Here is a 25661-nt window from a genome sequence, read left to right on the forward strand (position 1 = left end):
AACAACTCTTAATTATTCATTAACAAATTTATCAACAACAAATAAATCTACCCCTTATGGTCTATTCGCGAGTTGAGTTTTGGAGTAGAATGACGAAATTCAGAACCATTTCATCAGTATATTTCATGGCTTTCAGGTCCTTATTTTTCTTTCATTCCCTTTCAAAACTCAACTCGTAAACACCTTATCGAAATTTCCAACCATTAGAAAAACTTGCACTCTTTGTTGCCACTTAAAGCACTGAACAATCCACACGAATTTTCCCATTCTTTGCATTCTTAACTCCAACACGACCCAATTTGGTAATGGCAGCAACAAAGTTTTGGTTGAAAACATTGCTATTAGAAGCAAAAGAGTTCACTGTGGCTCTAGACCTTTGATCACTGAAGAGGATTTGGTCAGAGGTAAATAGACCCTTACCTTGTTGAAGGTTCTTGTAATAAACATTATCAAATGTTCTAGGAGTGTTTGGGTCCATGTTTATGGCTATTCTTGGGTCCACATTTTTTGGACACATTTGTTGTAATTGGGTTGCATATTGTTTGTTTAATGATGGGTCCACTTGAGTGTTGTATATTCTATTGGAGAATCTGTTGCAGTGGGAGAATCCAAGAGTGTGTGCACCTGTTAAAAGTAACATATTCAACATTGGTAATGGAAAATAACATCTTCCATCTCGAGATAATTATGTATTTATGTATCCAGTCAATCAACTTTCTTCGAGTAATATAAAAATGTTATTTTATGTTTGAGTAAATACCTATTTTAGTCTCTAATATTTTTCGACCATATCAGTTTAGTCCTTCAAAAACGAAAAGATCTAAAATGGTCCACAAGAAGTTTAAATGTGGGTCAAATTAGTCCTTTTCGGCATGTTTTACAACTCTTGGTATGGACTAATTTGACCGACATTTGAAATTTTTGGGAACTATTTTAAGTCTTTTCTTTTTGAAGAAATAAACTGGTAAGGTCGAAAAATATGAGGAACTAAAATGAGTATTTACTCTTTATTTTTAGAGTAAACATGCATTTCAGCAAAATGATCCCCAAAAATTTTAAATGTGGTTCAAATTAATCATTTTCAACATATTTTACAACATTTGATAAAACTAATTTGACATATATTTGAAATTATTTGATTTATTTTGAATTTTTCATTTTGTGAAAACCAAACTAGCAAGGTTGAAAAACATAAGGACCGAAAGAGATATCTACTCTTATTCTTAATTAAGTGACACTTTGTCATTGGATAAGAGAGAAAATAGAAACACGAATGAGAACATGTGATATCAGATCGATAGAGAATGAAGAAAATGGGCACTACCAAGTACTATGTCAAGGTATATTCTTTTTGTAAATTTTCTTCCGTGTAAGAAAGTAAGTTGTTCTAAAATTTCTCATTTTTTCTTTAGGAAATGAGATTTCGTCTTAACTGGTTTTGCATGTGAATAGAGAAGTATTTAGTTCATGTAAGTAATTACCCCTTCTTATATGAAGAAAAAACAAAAAAGTCTATATTCAAATAAATATTGTTTTAAAAAGCTACTAGACATAAAATTGTGATTCTTTATAAACAAACCATTTTCATGAAAACTTATTCATTTACAGGTCCTTATTTTAAGGGTGAGATTAAGAAAATTCATAATCTAAAATGAAATTAGAAATATATAGGTGGACAATATCGGAACTATATAAAGTATATTAACAAATTTATTTTAATATACTTATTTTGTTATGAATAAATGTTTAGTATGTTAAGTTTCATTAGTATTGAGAAAGGTTGGGTGACTTAGAGAAGAGTTATATTAATAATTAAAGATTATCCACTAACGAATACATAATTTCTTGATGCAACTTATTATAATTCCTCTCTATACTATTAATCATATTATTTCAAAATTATTGAAAAAGTTTAAATACCTAAATCATTAATTCAAATGTCTAACTTTTTAACTAAAGTAGTGTCAATATATTAGTGGATAATAATGTATCAAATTCTAAAAAGTGTAATATCTATGCACTATATCAATATCCACAATTTATTTGTATTACTTTTTTTGAAGAATCAACGATAATTGAAATTAAATTATAGATTATTAACTAATAGTGTATAAAACTTATACACTACCAGTTTATACATTTTTTATCAATCATAATTCTAAACTAATAATATTTAATCTAATATAATTAGGGTTGGTTAGAGAGTAATAGTTTATAGATAGATAATACAAGCACTATTTAATATATATGTCTATTTTAAAATAAGGTGTCACTATTATATGAGTTTTTCTAGAATTATTCGCTTTCCAAATATATAAATTCATTCAAATGTATTTTAACACTCTTAAAACAGTTTTTTATACATATGATGAGAATCTAATCTAATAATACAATAAAATAATTCAAGTTTCTATCAATTATCTTAACAACTTTGTTGGCTAGCTCATGTAAGTTTGATTTAGTGGAGCCCACTATCATTTAAAAGATAAAATTATGCATATGATGTGTTATAAAGTGCATCAATAGCATTATGATTCCTTAAATAATAGTCGGAAAAGATAGATATATACAGTCTTATCTCGTAAACATATTATTACCTGATAGGGCAATCATGTCAGTTTGGGTGAGGCCATTTGCAGCAAAGAGAGAATTGAGTTGATTCAAATTGAATCCTGGCTGAGGAAGTTTTCCATTAACATCTGAAGCTCTTGAAACTAACCCATCAAATCTTCCTAATTCAACTGAATAGGAAGGTCCACCAGCCTGTAGTTATATAATTTCATCATCTCATTAATTTCCGAGAAAAAAATGTATATACCGACAATATAAAAGTTTTATAATTGTTAGTATATCATTCATCATTTATAATGACTTTTTATAAAAAGTAATATAAATGAATGATGTAATAAGTAATAACAATGCATAAATATTATATATTTAATTTATTTATTAATGAGTAAATACCCATTTTAGTTCATCATATTTTGATCTTATGAGTTTAGTTCTTCAATAAAGAAAAGACCTCAAATAGTCTCAAAAATTTCAAATGTGGGTCAAATTAGTTTTTTTTAGCATGTTTTATAATACTTGGTAGAGACTACTTAACCCAAAAAAGACTAATTTGATCGGCATTTGAATTTTTTGGGACCATTATATGTCTTTTTTTAAAAACTTAACTGGTAAAGTCAAAAAATATAAGAGACTAAAATGATTATTTACTTTTTATTAATTAAGCTCCTAACTATATATTACAATATTACATATCACAATATTTTGAGTCATATGGAGTTATTGATTAGAGGGTAAATTTGTTCAAAAAACAAAAGGTTATTACTAAGTAACTACTAAGTCACGAGTTCAAATCTTAAAAAAATCTCTTCATTTACGAAATAAGACAGCATATATCTATCGGTTATAGAGTTATTTGATCAAGAAAACCAACCAGTGCAATAACATCTCTGGTTGCTAAGGCTAGAATATCAGCACATGAGACTTTGTTCTTGCACTGTGGGACAGCATCTACTGCAGCTTTTGCTTTGATCACTGTGTCAAATCCATCACCTGCTAATGATAGATTATCTGAGCTATCTTTCTCTGCTTTGTTGTTTCCTGTGGATGCTACCAAAACTGATGCATCACAACCCTGTAACCATAAATCGGTCGGTTCAATGTATGAGGCTCTCAGAATATTATTTTTGTGGAAAATCTCTTTTTAAGATTTAAATATGACCTTTAGGTTATTGATCATTAATCTTATCTTAAAGGTGAAATTTGTTAATAAATATCCTAGAAATTTAACAAAGTTTTATATTAACTACCATAGGCTTCAAAGTATATATATAAATAGAGATGGTTGTGAAAGTGTATATTTAAAGTTTCACCATCAACCCAAAATAATGGTGGGAGTCATGAGGTGGTGGACTTAAAGAATGGAGTGTTGGAAGTTGTGAATTCGAGTCCCATCATCGACAAAAAATGAGAGTTATAAGGTGGTTTAAAAGAGGATAATAGTAAAGTCTCACCCACAACAAAAATATTAACATATTAACAACTAATATAGTAACACTGTCAACAAATCATTCATCGTTGATTTGTTACATGAACATAAAAGGTAAAAGATTGATTTATCAACTAAAAAAAGGTAAAGGATTAAGAATTAAATTAGTAACATCATTAATCAAATAAAAAAGCAAAAGTAAATGATTCTTCTACACTTTGCAGTTAATCAAAGGTGTTGAATAATTTATTACCTGGACAAAACAATCATGAAAGAAGAGACGAATAGTAGCAGGAACAGTAACAAATGTTTGTTGAAATTTCTTTTGAACTGTTTGTTTAACAATGTTTTCAAGATTTGGACAAATATTTGCATAGTGTTTAGTACTAAGCTGAGCAGAAATATGATATGGATAAATACACAAACATATTAATGAGAGTGATAACATAAATATAAGATTAAAATGACCCATATGGTTATATATGAAGACTAGAGAATGAAGAGATTCTGAGATGCAAATGAGTGAATGATGCTTAAGGATATATATATATATATATATATATATATAAACATATATATATATATGTATATGTATATGTGTGCCAGTTGTCATAGTATCTTTTGACTTTTATGTTTGTTTTTTCAAGACCTTTATGTAACTAGCCAACTTGTTACATTTATATTATAATCATTAATCAAAAAAATTGTTTTACAAATAAGAATGAGTAATAGGGGGTTAAGGATTTAACTTGTATGAGATATCACAATGTTAGAGGAACTCTAGATACACTCTCTTACTAAGAGTATAGAACGTTCTCGTAAATTTTGACTAATATTGGGTATATAAGCAGTGATTTCAAATTTAGAGGTTAAGCGTACTTTGACAACTTTATGTAAGGCAGAGTTTGGTTTTTTGGGGGTGATAGTGGAAAAGTTGACAGATAAATCATCCTTATTGTCATTCTGAGGAAGAGTTTAATTATAGGGAAAGTGAAATTTCCACGGCGATGGCAAAACCTTCTCATATTATTTGAGTAATTAAACCTTCTCATATAATCAAATGATTTTGTTGATCCATTCGAGTAATTAAACGTTTTACAATTAGTAAACTAGATTTATTATCATAATTTACATTTTCTGAAAAATAGATTTATTAAAATCATCAACATAAACGAGTCCATAAATATACTCCCGAAAAATGAGTGGGTATAGAAAGTGCTATTGGCGAGGAATATCGAGTTTTAAATATATTTGATATTCCTCCATTTTTTACATTAAATTTGGTCAAAGGATCATAACTCATTAAATTCTTAAATAATATATAGTGTGATACAATAAAAACAATGTATTATTATTATATATTTGAATATTCAAATTAGAATAAAAACAAATATAAATAGATACTTAGCTAGAAAACGAGTAATAAAAAACTATCAATCTACTCTTTTTCCTAGCTTTTTCCATCTAATCATGTCACTTAGCTAAAAATCCTTTACTTTATCAATCCAATCACTCTTTTGAATTTTGGAAAAAAAATATATTTTTATAAATATATTCTTTCTTGTACACATTTATTCCATTCCATAATGAAGAATAACTATAATAACAAAAATCAATCAAAAATATATTTGTGGCAAAAGTTTTTCCCACATATAATTAGATGGGATAATCATTCAAATAAAAAGAGAAAACTGATTACTTTTTGTTTACCTGTACTTGGAGCTACCAAGAAGAGCCCTATCCTTTTATTAATTCAACCCAACTGTTTTTTTTTGTTTCAATCATTCAAATAATAAAAATCAAATATATTTTTATTCACCATTCTATTAGTACGACATGTTGTTTTTTCCATTCATCCTCACGCTGAGCTATTTTTCCACAATACCTCCCTTATAGTATCATCACCATTCACCACAATAGAGTTTAACCATCAAGTTAGAGAGTAAATATAAAACTAAGGGTAGGAAAATATTATATGAAAACATTAATTAATTTTTTCCATAATGTTAATAGTGAAAAAGATGGATTTTAAATCAAGGTATTAAATTAGATGTAGCATAAAATATTCTTAGAAGTACTTTAAAGGAACATTACTTTTTTGTTTATGTGTCCCCATCTAATAGAGTTACACCAAATAATATAAATATAACTTTAATTTCCAAATTAAATGATATATTTCAATTAGTTCAGAACATTATTGGGGACACCACAGGAGACAATAGACCTTCATTCAATGATAATTTGTGTAGCGACAAAAAAACACCTTTGTGTATGGGGTGTACTTTGAATCATTTGCATGAGGTGTTACTTTTTTCAATTTTGAAGGCAAGAAATAGATGGTGTGATAAATGTTTTAATAAATTAATTAAGTTATTGAAAAAACATAAACCAGGATCTCTCTAAATATTATTGTCCTTATGTTCCAAATTAATCAAATTCCACCAAATATTATAATTTTTTTTGTTTCTATAATTTTTATTTTTAAATATGTGGTAACTTTCAATTAAATTGAAACACAATAAAACATAAAAAATGTGATATGTGATCTCTATCCGAAAAAATGCTTCCAAAGTTAATATACTCTCAAAAAGTAACTATGAGGTGAAGAATATACTATGTCCTTCCTTTGGGTATAGAGTATGAGAAAATATACAAGAAAGGGTATAATGAGTTATAAGGGTGCCCACATGTGAGAAATCACGCTACAACCAAGTGAAGAATGATGATTAGTTTTTTTTGTTTCCAATAGGTATCATCGCACTGAAGGTAATTCTGTCTGAGTCGGAAACATTCACATGTATGTGGGGTTATTAACTCTTCCAACAAGCATTTTTTCCATTCACAAGATTCGAACTCTCGAATCTGTGACTTTGCTTAACGTGAATCAAACATGTATCACTTGAACCAACGCACGTTGGTATAATAAATCTAGTTGTGAAGAGCACAAGGAGCTCCTTCATTTACAATAATTTCACTTTTCAAGCTATTGTTTACTAATCTATGTGTGTGATTTCAAATGTATTTTTTACCTAATCTAGAATCCTTCCATTGGTATTGCTGAGTTTTAAACTATTTATTTACACTTAAAAACATAGGTAAAATTTGACTCAATGAGGAATGATAATGATCATTTTATCATCACCATTTTTTAAAGAGTGGGGTAATAAAGTTGTGGACAAAATTGACTACTTAGGAAGACGTGTGAAAATTTAACACCACCAGAATTTGGAATGGCATGCAAATTTAATTTCCTTGGCCTCTCCTATGGGATCGATACATGTTATATATCTTTAATGTTGTCTTATTCTTTATTTTAACTCAATCAGATATTGTCATATAAATAAATAAATAAAATTTAAAAATAAAACGTAATATTTTTATATTATTTATTAAAATTTAATTGGTCTAGGATAACGAATGAGATAAATTATTTTGTCCCTAGGCACTAAGAGAAATAAAGTAAATTGGCGAGTTTGGTTTCATGGGGTCCTACTATATTATTGAGCTTTTATGATAAAATGTGGTTGAAATAGATGTGCACTCATAATTTCTATGATGTATTGTAGGGTGATCTAACATTTTCTGTTTAACTCAGAATAAATGTTATTGAAAAAACAAAATAGTTTATAAAGTAAGAGAAAAAGATGTATATATCAATATTGTATAAAAGTTTTTTACATTATCACTGTATTGTCTACCATTCATTTTTAATCATAATTGATTCTTAAATAAAATGATAAAATGGATGTGGATGATGCACTAACTATATATAAATCTTTGCATTATTAGTACATAGATATTATTACACCCATAAAATAATGGTGTAAGATTTTTTATACAATTATTATATCATTTATAATAATGTGTTAATTGTTCTTAACCCTTAAATAAAATTATCATACATGAACAGTAGACGATATATTGGTCGTGTTAAAAACTTTACTACAATAATACATAAATATTAAACTCTCCTTAATTAAAATTGTACCAAAAAGTTTTTCTCCAAATATCAATTTTATTCTAATAAATAAAGAAACAGTAGAATTTGCAATATAAATTGATTTAAATATAAATTGTTTCAAAAACTTCGTAGAAAATTACCAAGACAAGTATAGTTTGACTGGTTGAAACATTGTTAATTACATTCAGTACATTGGACCCTAGATTATTTTATAATGTATTATTCAGTATAATATATTATGCCTTGCCTATAAGATTCTTTAGGACATGTGGTGAGACAAAAAACATACATCCTTGTCTGATATTGAGAAGGGTAATGTTTGTTCAGCCAATAAATAATAGAATATTATACACATTTAAATTATTAATGTGAATGTGCGATAATAATTGTGACCAATTTTGATTCAAGAAAAAAAAAAGTACAGGTTTTATAAATTGTTATTACCATCATTCATTATTTATTATTCAAAAAAGTAATCTAAATGAATGATAAATAGTAATAATTGTATATAAATTTTTATAATAACATTATATAGATATCATTGCACTAATTTAATTTAGGGTAAAGATTCTAATCAACATCCTCATTTTTTTTTTCATTTTTCCTTATACTTCATTTCTTAATTAGGAAAGAAAAAATATGAATGGATAAATATGACTGATTATTTATCAAATAATTATTAATTTTGTGTGACGTATAGTATATCTTTATGGGACTTTTATAATATGATAGTGGTACCCATGGAATTATTAGACAATGAAGAGAAATATATAAAATACTGCATTATTCTTGCAATAAAGGTTTTGGGTAGTATGATTATCTTTCACGGGCAATTACTTTTAATGGGTAGTTGGGTACATATATTCCTTATACTAAGCAATTTCGTTGGAAAGATGGGTCATCTTATAATAGATTTTTAAGTTTTTTTTAAAAAAAATATGTATAAATCGGCCAATTTAGTGAAATACCGGCTGGTTCATCGGTTTTGATACTTGGCCGGTTCAAATATATGTACCGTACTGGTTAGGGGACTGGTTTACCAGTTTTTTGGTTGAACCAGCCGGTACGGTACAGTTTTTACATCATTGATAAAAGTTATTTCGAGATGAAGAGAAACCAAGAAAAATTATAGATAAAATGACTAAAAATATTTAAAAACTAATGTTTTATAAGTAACATGATTTATGACAGAAAAATATAGTTTGATGTTGAATAATTGTATAGTTAGTTGATGGGATAAAAATCTTGTTCTAATAAGCAATACGTAGATGAGAAGAATTATTATTTTTTAATTTGTCTGAATGTGCTGGATTAAATATAAAATCTTATTTACTTAAATATTTAGAATACGACACACAACTGTAATATTCTCACATTATACAATATATGCCATTATTGTACCTGTTACATTTCAAGAAATTGATATTCACATTAACCCTTAAATATTCACATTAGGTATGAAAAATAACAACAACTTGATGGTGATTTCAATTTTTCCTTATTATAAAACAACTTGGTGGTACTAACATGATTTTAGTATAGTGATATAAGACTTTCACTAGATCCTCAAATAGATTAAATTGTTAAGAGTCCAATTTTTGTAAATGATATTTATTCTATAAAAATTAATTCATTATTCATAAGATGAGAAGATAATCTTCGTTATAGATAAAAACCAACTTTGATTACAACTTTTTAAGTAGCCTGGCACAAGAAATTATTGATTTCATTCTTAAACATTGCACATGGCAAAATGACAATAATTGCTACAGAACCAAATACAAAAATCATAGAATCCCAGAAGGATATGTAGAATTATTATTTTTAAATGTCAATTAAAGAATAACAAATATAATCCCCAGAACAATATTAGAACTATTATTATTATTTTCTAAAATTTCAATTAAAATTTAAAGGTTGCTAACATGATTTACAGATTGTTAACAAAGTTTGATCTAATTTATAAAATATGATTCGTATTATATAGTTTAAGACTTTAAGTTATCTTTCAATATTGGAACTTTAATTTGTTGATGACTAAACTAAAAGTGCATTTATAATACTTATAAGTTCTGAGATTTGTTTTCACCTTTGTGATTTCTCAGGATTCAACTCACCCAAAGCTTTATTCATAAGAAAATAAGTGATTCACATAATAGGGTGAATTTTTTATTTTCTTAGAATGCAGATGTTTGATATTAAGGAAGACACTTTATGCATTCTGTGACTTATATCACTTTATGCTAAATAAAGTAAAGATTAAATAAAGATAAATACTATTATTTTTGTAAACACAAAAATTTCCAAAATTTTGCTTTTAGGACAATAAAATATATAATTATTGTATGCAAATAACCTTAGTAGTTAGGATAATAAGAAATTATTATATGATATAAAACTAATATTGTCAACTAAATTTTTATTATTAATGATATATTAATAATTTAAAACTAGATAAATTTATGAGAGTAATATATATACATTATGAGCGTAAAGATTCATACAGAGTCAGTACATCATTCATTGGTATTCCTTGTATTTAAAAGTCAATGATAATAAAAAATGAATGGTAGATAATACAACGACAATATAAAAATGAATGATAAATTTAAAAGTCAGTGCATAAATTTTTTTCTCTAAATTTATTTCAAATCAACCTTAGAGATTTGATTATAACTAGAATATGATATTTATACACTGTCAGTATAAAAATTTATACATAATCATTATATCATATATCTTGATCTCTATTACGTTTTTTAAAGTGTCAATAATAATAAAAAATAAATGATAAATAATGAACTGGTAGTATATAAAACTCTTATAATGTCATACGTATGTTTCTTTCACTTATAACTATTAATCAAGAGTCCTAAACCTTCCCTTGAATAGTATATAGTAAATAATAATTCAAATATGGAGGCTTCAACCTACTAAATAATTGGCTGATAATATTCTTAATTTCATTATTTCATATATTTTGACTTTTCAAGATCCTTATGCTCTTCTTCTTGGACTCCTTCAGTCCAATCTATCGTTTGGTTTAACTTCTTATCCAATGTGGGAGCAACTTTTGTTCACTAAAAATGAAATAGTACTTCATCAATTTCTTAAACTTTTTGCATTCTAGAAACAACATAAGTGAAAATATATAAACCTACAGAAAGATGATTTATTAATAGTGTCATAAATACGTCTTTATTATAATTTATATGCGACCACTTGAATCCATTAATTAAAGTATGCTATGTTTTAAATAATTTTTTATAAAATTATAGTTTATTTTTTAGCAATATTAGCCATATTCTCTGATGAATTTATTGAAAATATTTTTTATAATTATTATAGTTTACTTTACTCATTAATTTCTTTCAATTTTGAAAAAGATACTTATTGATTTTTTAGAATATGGTTCTCACAGTCCATAGTTGAAAACTAATTATTTACCGGGCGTAAAAATTATAAAAGTAAATTTTGTCTTTACTAATAAATTTATTTCCATACACAAAATTAGGATTAAACATGTAATATCATACTTCAGAAATCGGCTACTTACTAATTATATTCAACTTTTAATATTCGACCAAATTTGTCTCTCTAAAATGAGAAAATGGAGATGTATCTATTTTTGGTTTATTGTAATGGAACACTAACCCACCTCTTCATCTAATGTACCATTAAGGAATTTTGTTTTCACATTCATTTCATTTGATGAATGACAAACTTATAGAGGATATAAGTGTTAATAAACATTTTAGGTGAGACAATTATTGCAACATGAACACATGTATCAAAATAGTCAATGCTTTTTTATGTGTGTAAACCCCTTAAAAAACAACATACCCTTAAACAAACTTATTTAGAGTACCAACAGGCATTGGTTCAAGTGGTACATGCTTGATTCTCCTTAAGCAAGAACCTGGGTTCGAGTCGTGGATGAAAAAAATGTTCGTTGGGAGAGTTAGCCCTACATACCTGTGGATGTTCCCAGCTCGAACAGGATTGCCTCCGGTGCGAGGATACATGTGAGAAACCAAAAAAAAAAACTTATCTAGAGTTCCATCTACCTTGGGTTTCCTTTTGAAAATTCATCAAAAACCTAGTGGTTTAGAACCATGTGAGAACTCTACTAACTTCATGTTTTATTCCCCATTATTGAGTCCATTTCTTCTTGTAAGCTTCCTTCCCAAAAGTTGAATCTTGAGAGTTTATTGCATCTTCAAAAAAAAATATTATGAATTATTATCTATAGTATAACATATTGGTCAATAATTGTCTATGGAATCTCTTACTCCTTCAAGCAGGATTAGGAAAAGGTAGAATTCTGAAGTTTCTAATTTATTATTGATTCTTAAATACATTGGTTTCTAGCATATGTGGATTTGTAACTTGTAATTGAGTTAAATCTATCTTCTTTAAAGTTAACATCTATAGACTTCTCATATGGTTCTAATGCATTGGTTACTATATTTACAAGATGGATATTATAATCATGAATCTGATTCACTATTTTTAGTATATCATAGGAAAAACATTAAATTCTCATTTCAACTAATTTATTTCTTTTGGATGAAGAAATTTCACTATTGCCATAGAACCTCAAAATGTGAAATAGTCAGGTTGGTTTTGGTGAGAACATTGGCAACAGTGGTTACAAGCAATCAAATAAAGTACATATAATAAATAGAAGAGAAGAAGACCAGAGAATTTGATAACGAGGTCCGATCAATTGTGCTTACGTCCCTGGGAGCGCTAATCAACTACCAATATATTATTAGAGAATAAAAATTTCAAGCTCTAGCACACTCATTAGCCCAAGTGCTCATGAAGTGTTCCTATTTGATGCTTATATTGGTGCACATTATAACAAGGGACTTAAGTCCAATATATAACAGTGGTCACTCTACTCCATTTCAATACTAGTCAATGTGAGACTAATACAATAACATATTTCAAGCATCTTCAACAACACACACAACTGTAATATTCTCACATTATACAATATATGCCATTATTGTACCTGTTACATTTCAAGAAATTGATATTCACATTAACCCTTAAATATTCACATTAGGTATGAAAAATAACAACAACTTGATGGTGATTTCAATTTTTCCTTATTATAAAACAACTTGGTGGTACTAACATGATTTTAGTATAGTGATATAAGACTTTCACTAGATCCTCAAATAGATTAAATTGTTAAGAGTCCAATTTTTGTAAATGATATTTATTCTATAAAAATTAATTCATTATTCATAAGATGAGAAGATAATCTTCGTTATAGATAAAAACCAACTTTGATTACAACTTTTTAAGTAGCCTGGCACAAGAAATTATTGATTTCATTCTTAAACATTGCACATGGCAAAATGACAATAATTGCTACAGAACCAAATACAAAAATCATAGAATCCCAGAAGGATATGTAGAATTATTATTTTTAAATGTCAATTAAAGAATAACAAATATAATCCCCAGAACAATATTAGAACTATTATTATTATTTTCTAAAATTTCAATTAAAATTTAAAGGTTGCTAACATGATTTACAGATTGTTAACAAAGTTTGATCTAATTTATAAAATATGATTCGTATTATATAGTTTAAGACTTTAAGTTATCTTTCAATATTGGAACTTTAATTTGTTGATGACTAAACTAAAAGTGCATTTATAATACTTATAAGTTCTGAGATTTGTTTTCACCTTTGTGATTTCTCAGGATTCAACTCACCCAAAGCTTTATTCATAAGAAAATAAGTGATTCACATAATAGGGTGAATTTTTTATTTTCTTAGAATGCAGATGTTTGATATTAAGGAAGACACTTTATGCATTCTGTGACTTATATCACTTTATGCTAAATAAAGTAAAGATTAAATAAAGATAAATACTATTATTTTTGTAAACACAAAAATTTCCAAAATTTTGCTTTTAGGACAATAAAATATATAATTATTGTATGCAAATAACCTTAGTAGTTAGGATAATAAGAAATTATTATATGATATAAAACTAATATTGTCAACTAAATTTTTATTATTAATGATATATTAATAATTTAAAACTAGATAAATTTATGAGAGTAATATATATACATTATGAGCGTAAAGATTCATACAGAGTCAGTACATCATTCATTGGTATTCCTTGTATTTAAAAGTCAATGATAATAAAAAATGAATGGTAGATAATACAACGACAATATAAAAATGAATGATAAATTTAAAAGTCAGTGCATAAATTTTTTTCTCTAAATTTATTTCAAATCAACCTTAGAGATTTGATTATAACTAGAATATGATATTTATACACTGTCAGTATAAAAATTTATACATAATCATTATATCATATATCTTGATCTCTATTACGTTTTTTAAAGTGTCAATAATAATAAAAAATAAATGATAAATAATGAACTGGTAGTATATAAAACTCTTATAATGTCATACGTATGTTTCTTTCACTTATAACTATTAATCAAGAGTCCTAAACCTTCCCTTGAATAGTATATAGTAAATAATAATTCAAATATGGAGGCTTCAACCTACTAAATAATTGGCTGATAATATTCTTAATTTCATTATTTCATATATTTTGACTTTTCAAGATCCTTATGCTCTTCTTCTTGGACTCCTTCAGTCCAATCTATCGTTTGGTTTAACTTCTTATCCAATGTGGGAGCAACTTTTGTTCACTAAAAATGAAATAGTACTTCATCAATTTCTTAAACTTTTTGCATTCTAGAAACAACATAAGTGAAAATATATAAACCTACAGAAAGATGATTTATTAATAGTGTCATAAATACGTCTTTATTATAATTTATATGCGACCACTTGAATCCATTAATTAAAGTATGCTATGTTTTAAATAATTTTTTATAAAATTATAGTTTATTTTTTAGCAATATTAGCCATATTCTCTGATGAATTTATTGAAAATATTTTTTATAATTATTATAGTTTACTTTACTCATTAATTTCTTTCAATTTTGAAAAAGATACTTATTGATTTTTTAGAATATGGTTCTCACAGTCCATAGTTGAAAACTAATTATTTACCGGGCGTAAAAATTATAAAAGTAAATTTTGTCTTTACTAATAAATTTATTTCCATACACAAAATTAGGATTAAACATGTAATATCATACTTCAGAAATCGGCTACTTACTAATTATATTCAACTTTTAATATTCGACCAAATTTGTCTCTCTAAAATGAGAAAATGGAGATGTATCTATTTTTGGTTTATTGTAATGGAACACTAACCCACCTCTTCATCTAATGTACCATTAAGGAATTTTGTTTTCACATTCATTTCATTTGATGAATGACAAACTTATAGAGGATATAAGTGTTAATAAACATTTTAGGTGAGACAATTATTGCAACATGAACACATGTATCAAAATAGTCAATGCTTTTTTATGTGTGTAAACCCCTTAAAAAACAACATACCCTTAAACAAACTTATTTAGAGTACCAACAGGCATTGGTTCAAGTGGTACATGCTTGATTCTCCTTAAGCAAGAACCTGGGTTCGAGTCGTGGATGAAAAAAATGTTCGTTGGGAGAGTTAGCCCTACATACCTGTGGATGTTCCCAGCTCGAACAGGATTGCCTCCGGTGCGAGGATACATGTGAGAAACCAAAAAAAAAAACTTATCTAGAGTTCCATCTACCTTGGGTTTCCTTTTGAAAATTCATCAAAAACCTAGTGGTTTAGAACCATGTGAGAACTCTACTAACTTCATGTTTTATTCCCCATTATTGAGTCCATTTCTTCTTGTAAGCTTCCTTCCCAAAAGTTGAATCTTGAGAGTTTATTGCATCTTCAAAAAAAAATATTATGAATTATTATCTATAGTATAACATATTGGTCAATAATTGTCTATGGAATCTCTTACTCCTTCAAGCAGGATTAGGAAAAGGTAGAATTCTGAAGTTTCTAATTTATTATTGATTCTTAAATACATTGGTTTCTAGCATATGTGGATTTGTAACTTGTAATTGAGTTAAATCTATCTTCTTTAAAGTTAACATCTATAGACTTCTCATATGGTTCTAATGCATTGGTTACTATATTTACAAGATGGATATTATAATCATGAATCTGATTCACTATTTTTAGTATATCATAGGAAAAACATTAAATTCTCATTTCAACTAATTTATTTCTTTTGGATGAAGAAATTTCACTATTGCCATAGAACCTCAAAATGTGAAATAGTCAGGTTGGTTTTGGTGAGAACATTGGCAACAGTGGTTACAAGCAATCAAATAAAGTACATATAATAAATAGAAGAGAAGAAGACCAGAGAATTTGATAACGAGGTCCGATCAATTGTGCTTACGTCCCTGGGAGCGCTAATCAACTACCAATATATTATTAGAGAATAAAAATTTCAAGCTCTAGCACACTCATTAGCCCAAGTGCTCATGAAGTGTTCCTATTTGATGCTTATATTGGTGCACATTATAACAAGGGACTTAAGTCCAATATATAACAGTGGTCACTCTACTCCATTTCAATACTAGTCAATGTGAGACTAATACAATAACATATTTCAAGCATCTTCAACAACCTTCACCTTGATTGAAATAGACAAATATCTCGCTCCTTAGGAAATCTAGACAAGAATGTCTACCCTTAGCGAATATTCTGCTTCACCTTGTTCAATGCCTAATTCTCTTTAACAACTCCACATAAGAGTCTACTCCCCTTCAGCATAAGCCTTTCTGAGTATCTTTGACGATGTTACCAAGAGCCAAGCTCTCCGAACTTGCAATGCAGCTTCCCACACCGTCATCTAATGGAATGCGCCGCCTAATCATCTATTGTTAGGAAGTCTTTCGATATTATGGAACTTCTACAACAAATTTTTTCAGCAATCGTCATATTCAATACTCAGTCACAATGACCTTGGAGCTTCCTTGGAAAGCCTCGACACTACCACCATTCTCTACTCCGACAATTATAATTGAAAAAAACTATTATATTCCACCATAAGGAGTATACTCACATCACACACCTTGTGCAACTGCCAATCAATATCCATGCCACACATTTGCATCCAAGCCAATGTCCATATCACACCTTACATCTCTACCAATGCATGTGTTACACCTTGCATCCAAGTCAATGCTCGTGTTATATCCTACATCAAAGTCAGTTAATGTCTCTGATTTTGTGGATCTGTTAACAATTAATATCTTTCACTATGATGTCGTACATATGCCATTAGTATAATTCACTTCTCATCTCAAATGATATCTCAACATCTACAGAGATATGGTCAACATCTGACTCAACACCTTTGTCTTTATCTCCATCTTAGTCTATTTTTACTAAAGATTATTAAACATTCATGACTTTGTCTATTTTTTGCTTCATTGTGATTAGTTTGGCACAGACTTAGGGACATGTTTGAGGACAACAAATCTTCATCCATACCTTATTAGATGAGAGTCTCATAAATTGAACTGCCCTTTTTCTTTATGCCATAAAATTAGCCTACATGCACTTGACGTTCTATAGTTAACTAGTCTGAGTCACTCATTTGATCAATCATACACCAAAATGGGTGTGAACCATTTTGGCTTGGCTGGTTTAATCGTAAAACCAGTGACACAAGTGATTGGATTGATTTGACTAGGCTGACTTAATCAATTTTTTGAAAAATCACTAAAACAATGTTGTTGCTTTCAACTTATTTATAATTAAGTTTTTCATTTTTTATAGTAATTTTTATTTTTTATTATCTTATAACAAAATCTTAGTTATTTAATTGATTTTTAAATTTGTTTATTTAGTTTTATTGCAATTAAAGCGTAAAATTTATGTTTGTAATGATATTCTTAGTAAGATTTTGTTCTATTAAAACATTCATGGTTGTTTAATTGAGCACTTATGTGATTATAATATTTTTTAGATTTTGAATATAAAGTTATTAAATAATATTATTTAATACTATTAAATTCTTATAATTTTTCTATGTAAACTAAATCCACATATCTAACTATTGACATTCTTCTGTGATATAATTATAGAGATGATAAAAATGTAGAAGAATAACTATAAACTATTTCGATAACAAAAAAAACTATAAACGATTTCTTTCTAAAAGAAACACTAATTGTATGGGGGCATTTCAACTTCAAATCCAAACCACATTCAAATCAACATCCTAACAGATAAAGGTCTTTAGTTTGGTAACGAAATTAATTAATTTTTATTTTTGTGATAGTACAAAATAATAATAAAATAACCCGCGGATCAAAACCATTTATTTTATTCATTTATAAATAAAAATAATTTTAGATATATTCTATATTCTACTACTCTCATAGTAGCTTGATTGGTTTTGGAAATTAAATTAAATATTCTAGTCTGACTCTTCTATTTGTCATATCAGTGTTCTCAAATTGAAAGAAACGTAAGCACTTTTCCTTCTTTTAAAAATCTTATCTTTTTGTTCAAAGGGAATCTCATTTCTTATATCATGCTAGTCCTGATTAACTTTAATATTAATATATACATGTTATTTATTATTTATTATATACTTGTTTTTTTGTCCATATGTAATGTAAGAATTACTGAATTTTATTTATTTATCAAATATTTTTACTATTTTTAAATGTAATATAATGAGTGAATTACACACTTCAAAATTTTGGTGAAATTAAAAATTTACACTTCATTTTGTTGCACTTTTATAAATCATTTCTATTATATACATACATTACACTGATATTCACTCACAGGAGATGAGTGTAATATTTTTAAAAAAAATTTTGATGAGTGTAATTAAGTTAAACTCCAATCATTAATTAGCTAAGATAAAATGATCATTTGTAAATTTGGATCTAAAATTTAATTATGAGATCACTTTTTTGTGTGTATTTAAGCAACATTTTCTTATTGATGCATTTTGTAAGAATCAAATTAGTTTTACACAATTAAACATATTTTTGTTTCCCTTTATACTTTATGTCACTTATCATCCAGGAAGGATATTGTGATAAAATAAGTTTTAATAAGTTCTCTCTCTTTATTACTCTTAAACATTTACAAAACATATTAATCTTACAAAACAACAACTATTTACTATTTGAATAATAAGATAAACTAAAATATTTTATTATTTCTTAGTAATGGAATTTTATTATAAAAATACATTATTCCAATAATGTTTACAATAATATCAGTTTTTTAATATAAAATATGAATTTTTTATTTAATCTTAAGTTGTGCATCTTATTTTATCGATAGTCACCCCAATCACTCTTAAAGTAATGACAAGTGTAAGAAAGTGAAGAATGAGTAATATATGAGACAAACTAAGGAAAGAAGAAGATTGATTTGAAATCAAGAATGAATTTAAATTATATTAAATCAAATTGAATTGAAATGAGAGTTTACAAAGTCATTTATAGGTAAAATAAATGAATAACTAGAAATCATAAAAGAGTAACTAACTAATAGAAATCTGTTTAAAATTGATCTCTCACTAAGTGAGTCGAGTATCTCGCTAAGTGAGGTCTTTAGAGTGACAATTTCCCAATCGCATACTTTTGTCTTGATGAGTGAGGTTGAAATTGCTTAACAAAATTTTCTAGTTCGTTGAGCGAGTCTCCTGAATCACTTACTTAATAAATATTGCAAAACTATTTATTCCAGCCATGCTCATCGAGAGTGAGCCTCGTTGAGCAAATGTCTCATTCTTGCTCAAGGGGAGAGCTACTCTTGATGAGCAAATGTTTTGTTTTTCTACATTTTTATCTTGTTTGTCTAATAATAAGAAAATGATGATCTATGCAATATTGTTTCATTTAAATCATTTCTTTGTTCTAGTCTTATATCATTAACAATAAACAATTTAAGTGTTTAAGATAAAATAAAGTTTATTGAGTTTAAGTTTGTAGGTACTTTGAACAGTCATTTATAATACAAACAAATATATCTACTAATAATAATGGTCATAGAGAAGAAATGATACAACTTTGTTTAATCTCACAAAAGATTTCAAGAAAATATGGTATACTATGGACCAAGTCTAAATAGTATAAGAGGTATATTCATTATTTTTGATTCGTTACAAAATGTATCAATAATTCAAATGACATGTTGTTGAAATATAGAAAAGAGAAAATAATTTCATAATCAAATTCTATATGCAAACATACAAATGATCAACTTATACTACCTAATGTATAATTAATTAAGAGTAAATTATACCGACTCTTCTTAAAGTTTAATTAATTACACTCATCATTCATTTTTTTTGTTTAAAAGACTACATTTATCTCCTCATGTATGATAGTCAATGTAACATATATATACATATATAAATTAGGGATGTTTTCTTTACATACAAAAAAAAATGAAAAATATAATTTGTTTCATTAAAATTTAAGGTTATCATAGTAATTTACTTTAATATAATTGATATATTGGAGTTACAAAATATATTTTTTGTTTAAACAAATATAATGTTTTTTGTTTAAACAAATATATCAATTATATATTTTTTGTTTAATTTAGAGTAGTTTTAATTTAAATTTAAAATCAGGATTGCAATACAATTGCTTACATGGATCAAATATTTGGTTTTAATTCTTCATTATCCAACTTATATTTTTTTAAATAACACATGACATATCTCTCCTCTCATAATGAAATCATAGCTTAGGTAAAAATTCTTAAAAATCGAATAACCATAATCTCTTTCAAAGATCAATATTTAATCTCATATATGTATATATGGCCCTCTCATAATGACACTCGGTTATCATTTCTACAACCCCATTCTTCTATGGAGTCTTACAAAATATAAAGAACGGCCTAAAGATAACTTTTGAGCACACTCTTAATCTAAAATAGCTTGAATTCTATGTTTTACAACTTTAAAATTAATATGTGTTTGTTTCCTAAGCTCATAATATTAGGACAAATCCATCTTGCATTTGTAAAAGATACCAATATCAATAAAGCAAAAAAAAAGAAGGTTAAAGATCGAGAAAATAGGAAAGCATAATTTAATCGAATATAGGTAACTTTTATTACTTTTTAGTTGAAAATCTTGTCTTTGATACTTCATTTTGAATTTGATATCACTTAATTAATCAAGGCTATAGTGTTTTTCGAAGTTAAAAGAGATAGAAATTGTATACTAAAATAGGTTCTGAAAATGAGTTTACCATAAAACTATGTATCCTTACAAAATTTCTAGAATTCAGAAAACTAAGTGCATTGTGTGATATTGTGCTTAAAGTGTTCTTTATAAGGATTATATCATCTTAGATTGGGTGTAGAACTCCTTAGTCACCCTAAAAGTCTTCTTGATCTATTGAATTAGAGTGATTCTTAGAATCACCATAGGGTTTATGGTAAGTGATTGTAAAAAGAAGTGATATGCTTTCTTTTGGGTAATAATTGTTGGAAATATATTTGTATATTTCTATATTTATGTTCAAGATTCAATCTATCATTAAATACAATTAATGTAATCGTATTTATTTTTATCATATTTGTTATTTAATTAAATAGATTATATGATAAAGTCCTTGATTAAAATTAGAGATTTGTTATTATAATAAAGATTATAATAATGAGAAACATGTCTTTTATAATTTTTAATCTAACTTGTTCTTGATCGTAGAGTAAATGAGAATGGGACATCATTGACTCGAGTAGATTAATATATATGTGATAGTATTTATTAGATAAATATTAATAAACCTCATTTATTAAATTGCACATATAGATGATGCATATGTGTATATAATCATTGAAATGACACAACTGAGAATTCCGAATGGTTAAGATTACCTTAAATTGTCAATAGGAAATTCTCAAGCAGAAATAAATAGGTTCCTTTGATGTGAAATTAACATGTTATTTATCATTCTTTGATTTCGCATACATAATATCTCAGGATGTCATTTGAATGAATATTTGGTATGATTAAGTGCTTGTAGAATTCATGATTAATCAAGAATGAATTCATCAACTCTTGATAATGAACTCGAGCTTTATAATAAAATAAGACATTGACCAAGATATTACAATGAATAATAAAGAAATGAGTTTCTTTGAGTCATCATGACAACTTATTAAAGTTTGACAATTGTGTCATACTTTAAAGTTAGCACAGAGCTGTAAAGATGAAAGAAAATATTTTAATTAATCTTATAGTGGTTTTTGAAAGTAAATTTTATATATTATTTCATGCTAAGTGATCGTTAAAGAGTGTTGTTAGACGTCAACTTTGATTAGTAAATTATTTTAGTTAATTACTAATAGTTTAGTATTGAACCTACGAGGTCACATACTGACTAGTGTTCTAATCTTTGCTTTGTAATTATATTATTTGATAATTAAATTAGAGAATTTAATTTGATCAAATAAATAATTTTATGAAATATTATTTTAATTCTTTACTAGCACCAAAAATTTAAATAATAAAGAAATAATATTCTAAAACGTTTATTTGTAGCTGAAAAATAAAGGAAGAGTTATTGTATTGTTTTATGAAATAATATGTGGTAATTGGTTTAAGTACTACTTTTCCATAGGTGTACTCCATGTGAGGTTTGTATGAACACTTTATAGTAAAACAATAAATCCTTAGAATTTGAAAAGGGATTGGACATGGGCTTCCCTCAGAGAATGTGAACTAGGATATATTGTGATTGTGAATCTTCTCTAACCCTTCCTCTTTAGGGGCAAGGTAGCATAGGAGATTTTATTAATGTTAGAGAGAATAAGATATCGTCTAGTATAAGGAGATGTATTATCTCCTCCAATCACTAAAATTATGATATGTGTCATATTTAATCATTTTGTATAAAAATATTTCTAAAACTAAATAAAATATGACACATGTTATATTTTTACTTGTTGAAAGAGATAAGTTATATCTCCCGATATGATGAATATTTTAATCTATTAATGTTATGTCTCATGAGCCCACTTTGTTGATAGTGTTGCTTGTTTTCATGCAAAACCTAGAAAGGATTTTTCACATCATACATTTTTGGGTATTGAAGATGGAGAATAATAGTATGTTAAATGTGATTGGTATTGGCCTTGTTTATTCAAAGACCAACAAAAGGAAAACCTTAATTTTGAAAAAATGTTATTTGATGATGATGATTATGTTAATACTTTTAGAGGTGGATGTTGGAAACAAAGACATGATTCTTTGGTTTATACACATATGAGTGAGAAATGACTTAATTTTTTTGGTGAAAAAAACTTCCTTTTAGGTTTGAATGATGCAAAACTGGAGAATTATGCTCATTGTTTGGCTGTGAAACATTATAGAGCCTCCTTCTAGAAAATCACACGTGCATAATTTGGTGCACTAAGATATTTATGGTCGAAGATGAAATCTATTGATGGTCACCAACAAGACGTTGATCTAATGATGTAAGATTTCACTAGATCCACATAAAGACTAAAAGGTTAATGATTTGATTCCTAAGAACAACATTTATTGGATAAGATATCACCACACAGTCCGATAGCAATTAGTTTCTTATCCATAAGGTGAAAAAATATATGTGGTGCACTTTACTATGTCACTTATATGGATGACTATTGTGGGAAAGTTTTGGTCTATGCCTTGAAGATTAAAGACCATGTATTTGATATCTTATTAGTTTTCAACTTCTCTTGAGAGAGACTTGAAGGAAACTTAAATGTATTCACACTAGTAATGGTGGTAAGTGTTATGGACCATTTGATCGATAGTACAAGAAGCATGATATGAGACACTAAAAAATGTCTCCCAAGACTTCAAAACTTGATGGTCTAGTAGAAGAGAATAATGTATCTTCTCATATCATGAGGTAACTTATTTCCTCTAGCCAGTAAAAATGTGACACATGTGCTGTTTTGTTTATTTTTAAAAACATTTTTATAGAAAATAATGAAACATGACACATGTCATGATTTCACTAGTAGAAAGAGATAACTTATCTTCTTATACCGGAAGATACTCCATTCCCCCGGTAGAAAGGTTGAACAAGATTGGTTATGGATGATGGTGATAAATTACTTAAATGTCTTTGGATGTGATTTTTTGTGCATGTGCCCAATAATGATGAGTGGTTCAAGTTAGATAAAAAGACAATGCAATGTATATTCATTGGTTATGGTGGTGATAAATTTGACTACTAGCTTTTTTATCAAATTGAGAATAAGCTTATTAGAAGTTGTGATGTTGATTTCTTGAAGGACCAAACTATTGAAATTATTGACAAGGCAAAGAAGTCATAGTTCCCTAGTACTTTTAAACTTGTTTGATTTTAAGTCAAATTTTGATATTTATGTTTGATGTAGTTGATTTTGGCAACCATGATATTATGGTAAATCATAATCCAAATAATCATATCAATGATGTTGTTAGGTAGATGAATATTTTTAATGGTGAAGTTGTTGCGGAACCAACAATGTTCACTTAGAATATGAATTGAACATTTTTTATGTTAAGTCTCGTGGTTTTTGAGATTTTCCATATTTTTGGTGTTTTTTTTATTATTTGCATTGGTTGCTTGAATGTTTCTTTTTATCATTGTTGATTATAATTCTAACACATGTTGTGTCAAATGGAAATGTTTGTTAATCCATTAAGTTTATTAATTTATTTATTTTGAGTTTACTAATTTTTCAAGGAACTAAATTGATACAAGTAAAATTTTACCTACAACTACCATGATACATTTAAAACAACAAACCCAAGAGTTAGTAAAATTCATCCATTATGACATTTTAAAAATAATAAGGGGACTTATAGAGAATATTGATACCATCACTATATGAATAGGAATCCTGTAATGTCTCTTTCTACCCGATCAAATTTTATCAGAAAATATAAAAGTATAAAAAGACTGTATACACTGATAATGTATGAGTTTTATATAGTGGCATTATATCATTTACTATTTAAATTTACTCACTATTAAGTATTAACTCTTAAAAAATTAGTACAAATGAAAAGTAAATAATGTAATGATGATATATAAATCTTTACATTAAAAGTACATAAATATTAGATAATAAAATATTTTCTCATACCAGAAGATTACTTCTCTCCTTAAATTCACGTAGTGTTTGACATGTGTCTTCTTTCTCTTCCTTCGAGTAGTTTTCATTTTAAAATATATTATAAAAGAAAAAATAAGGCACATGTCAAACACTCTGTGGGTTTAAGGAGATAAATTATCTTCTGATACGATTATTCTCTAAATATTATACTCATAAAAGTATTAGTTTCTAATTATATTGAAGCTGCTTTTTTTAAGTGTCCGATTATTTCATAATCACCCCATCATTGTCATTAACACTAATTTTTCTAGGGCTGTGTTTTTAATCAATCAACAATTTATGCACCAATATTAATTTGTTGGTATTGGGTTCTTGCTTCAATCATCTAGGACTTAATTATGATATTTTAAATTGATTAGAAACTCATATGGAACTAAACTAATTTTTTATAATGTAGTTAGAACTCCTAAACTAAAGGATGTGTAGAAAAAAGCTTATGTTACTTATAAACATAACGTCCAAGTTCAATCCATAGATTTATCTAAACACTAGAACATATCTCAAATCGGAGCACATCTGCTCCCAAAAAGTATGTTATTGTATATTGTTTATTGACATTATGCGTTTGGGATGCAAAATGCAGTTC

General features: G+C 27.1%; 1 protein-coding gene across 1 annotated transcript; it reads right to left on the reverse strand.

The window, feature by feature from the left end:
* Positions 210-4504, reverse strand: LOC109331800 (peroxidase 73-like). The gene is made up of 4 exons (XM_019566521.1): positions 4251-4504; positions 3443-3643; positions 2598-2763; positions 210-624 (listed from the first exon to the last, which is right to left on the reverse strand). Exons 1-4 carry the CDS (start codon positions 4467-4469, stop codon positions 233-235), a joined length of 978 nt encoding a protein of 325 aa, XP_019422066.1. The 5' UTR covers positions 4470-4504; the 3' UTR covers positions 210-232.

This window comes from Lupinus angustifolius, chromosome LG17 (assembly GCF_001865875.1).
Source record: "Lupinus angustifolius cultivar Tanjil chromosome LG17, LupAngTanjil_v1.0, whole genome shotgun sequence".
In the NCBI taxonomy this organism is placed as follows: Eukaryota; Viridiplantae; Streptophyta; class Magnoliopsida; order Fabales; family Fabaceae; genus Lupinus; species Lupinus angustifolius.

Coding starts and splice junctions, on each gene's coding strand:
- LOC109331800 (XM_019566521.1), bottom strand. CDS start 4,469: ATGGGTCATTTTAATCTTATATTTATGTTATCACTCTCATTAATATGT. Junction 3,644..4,250: donor TTCATGATTGTTTTGTCCAG/GTAATAAATTAT, acceptor TTATGGTTACAG/GGTTGTGATGCATCAGTTTT. Junction 2,764..3,442: donor CCAGAGATGTTATTGCACTG/GTTGGTTTTCTT, acceptor ATATAACTACAG/GCTGGTGGACCTTCCTATTC.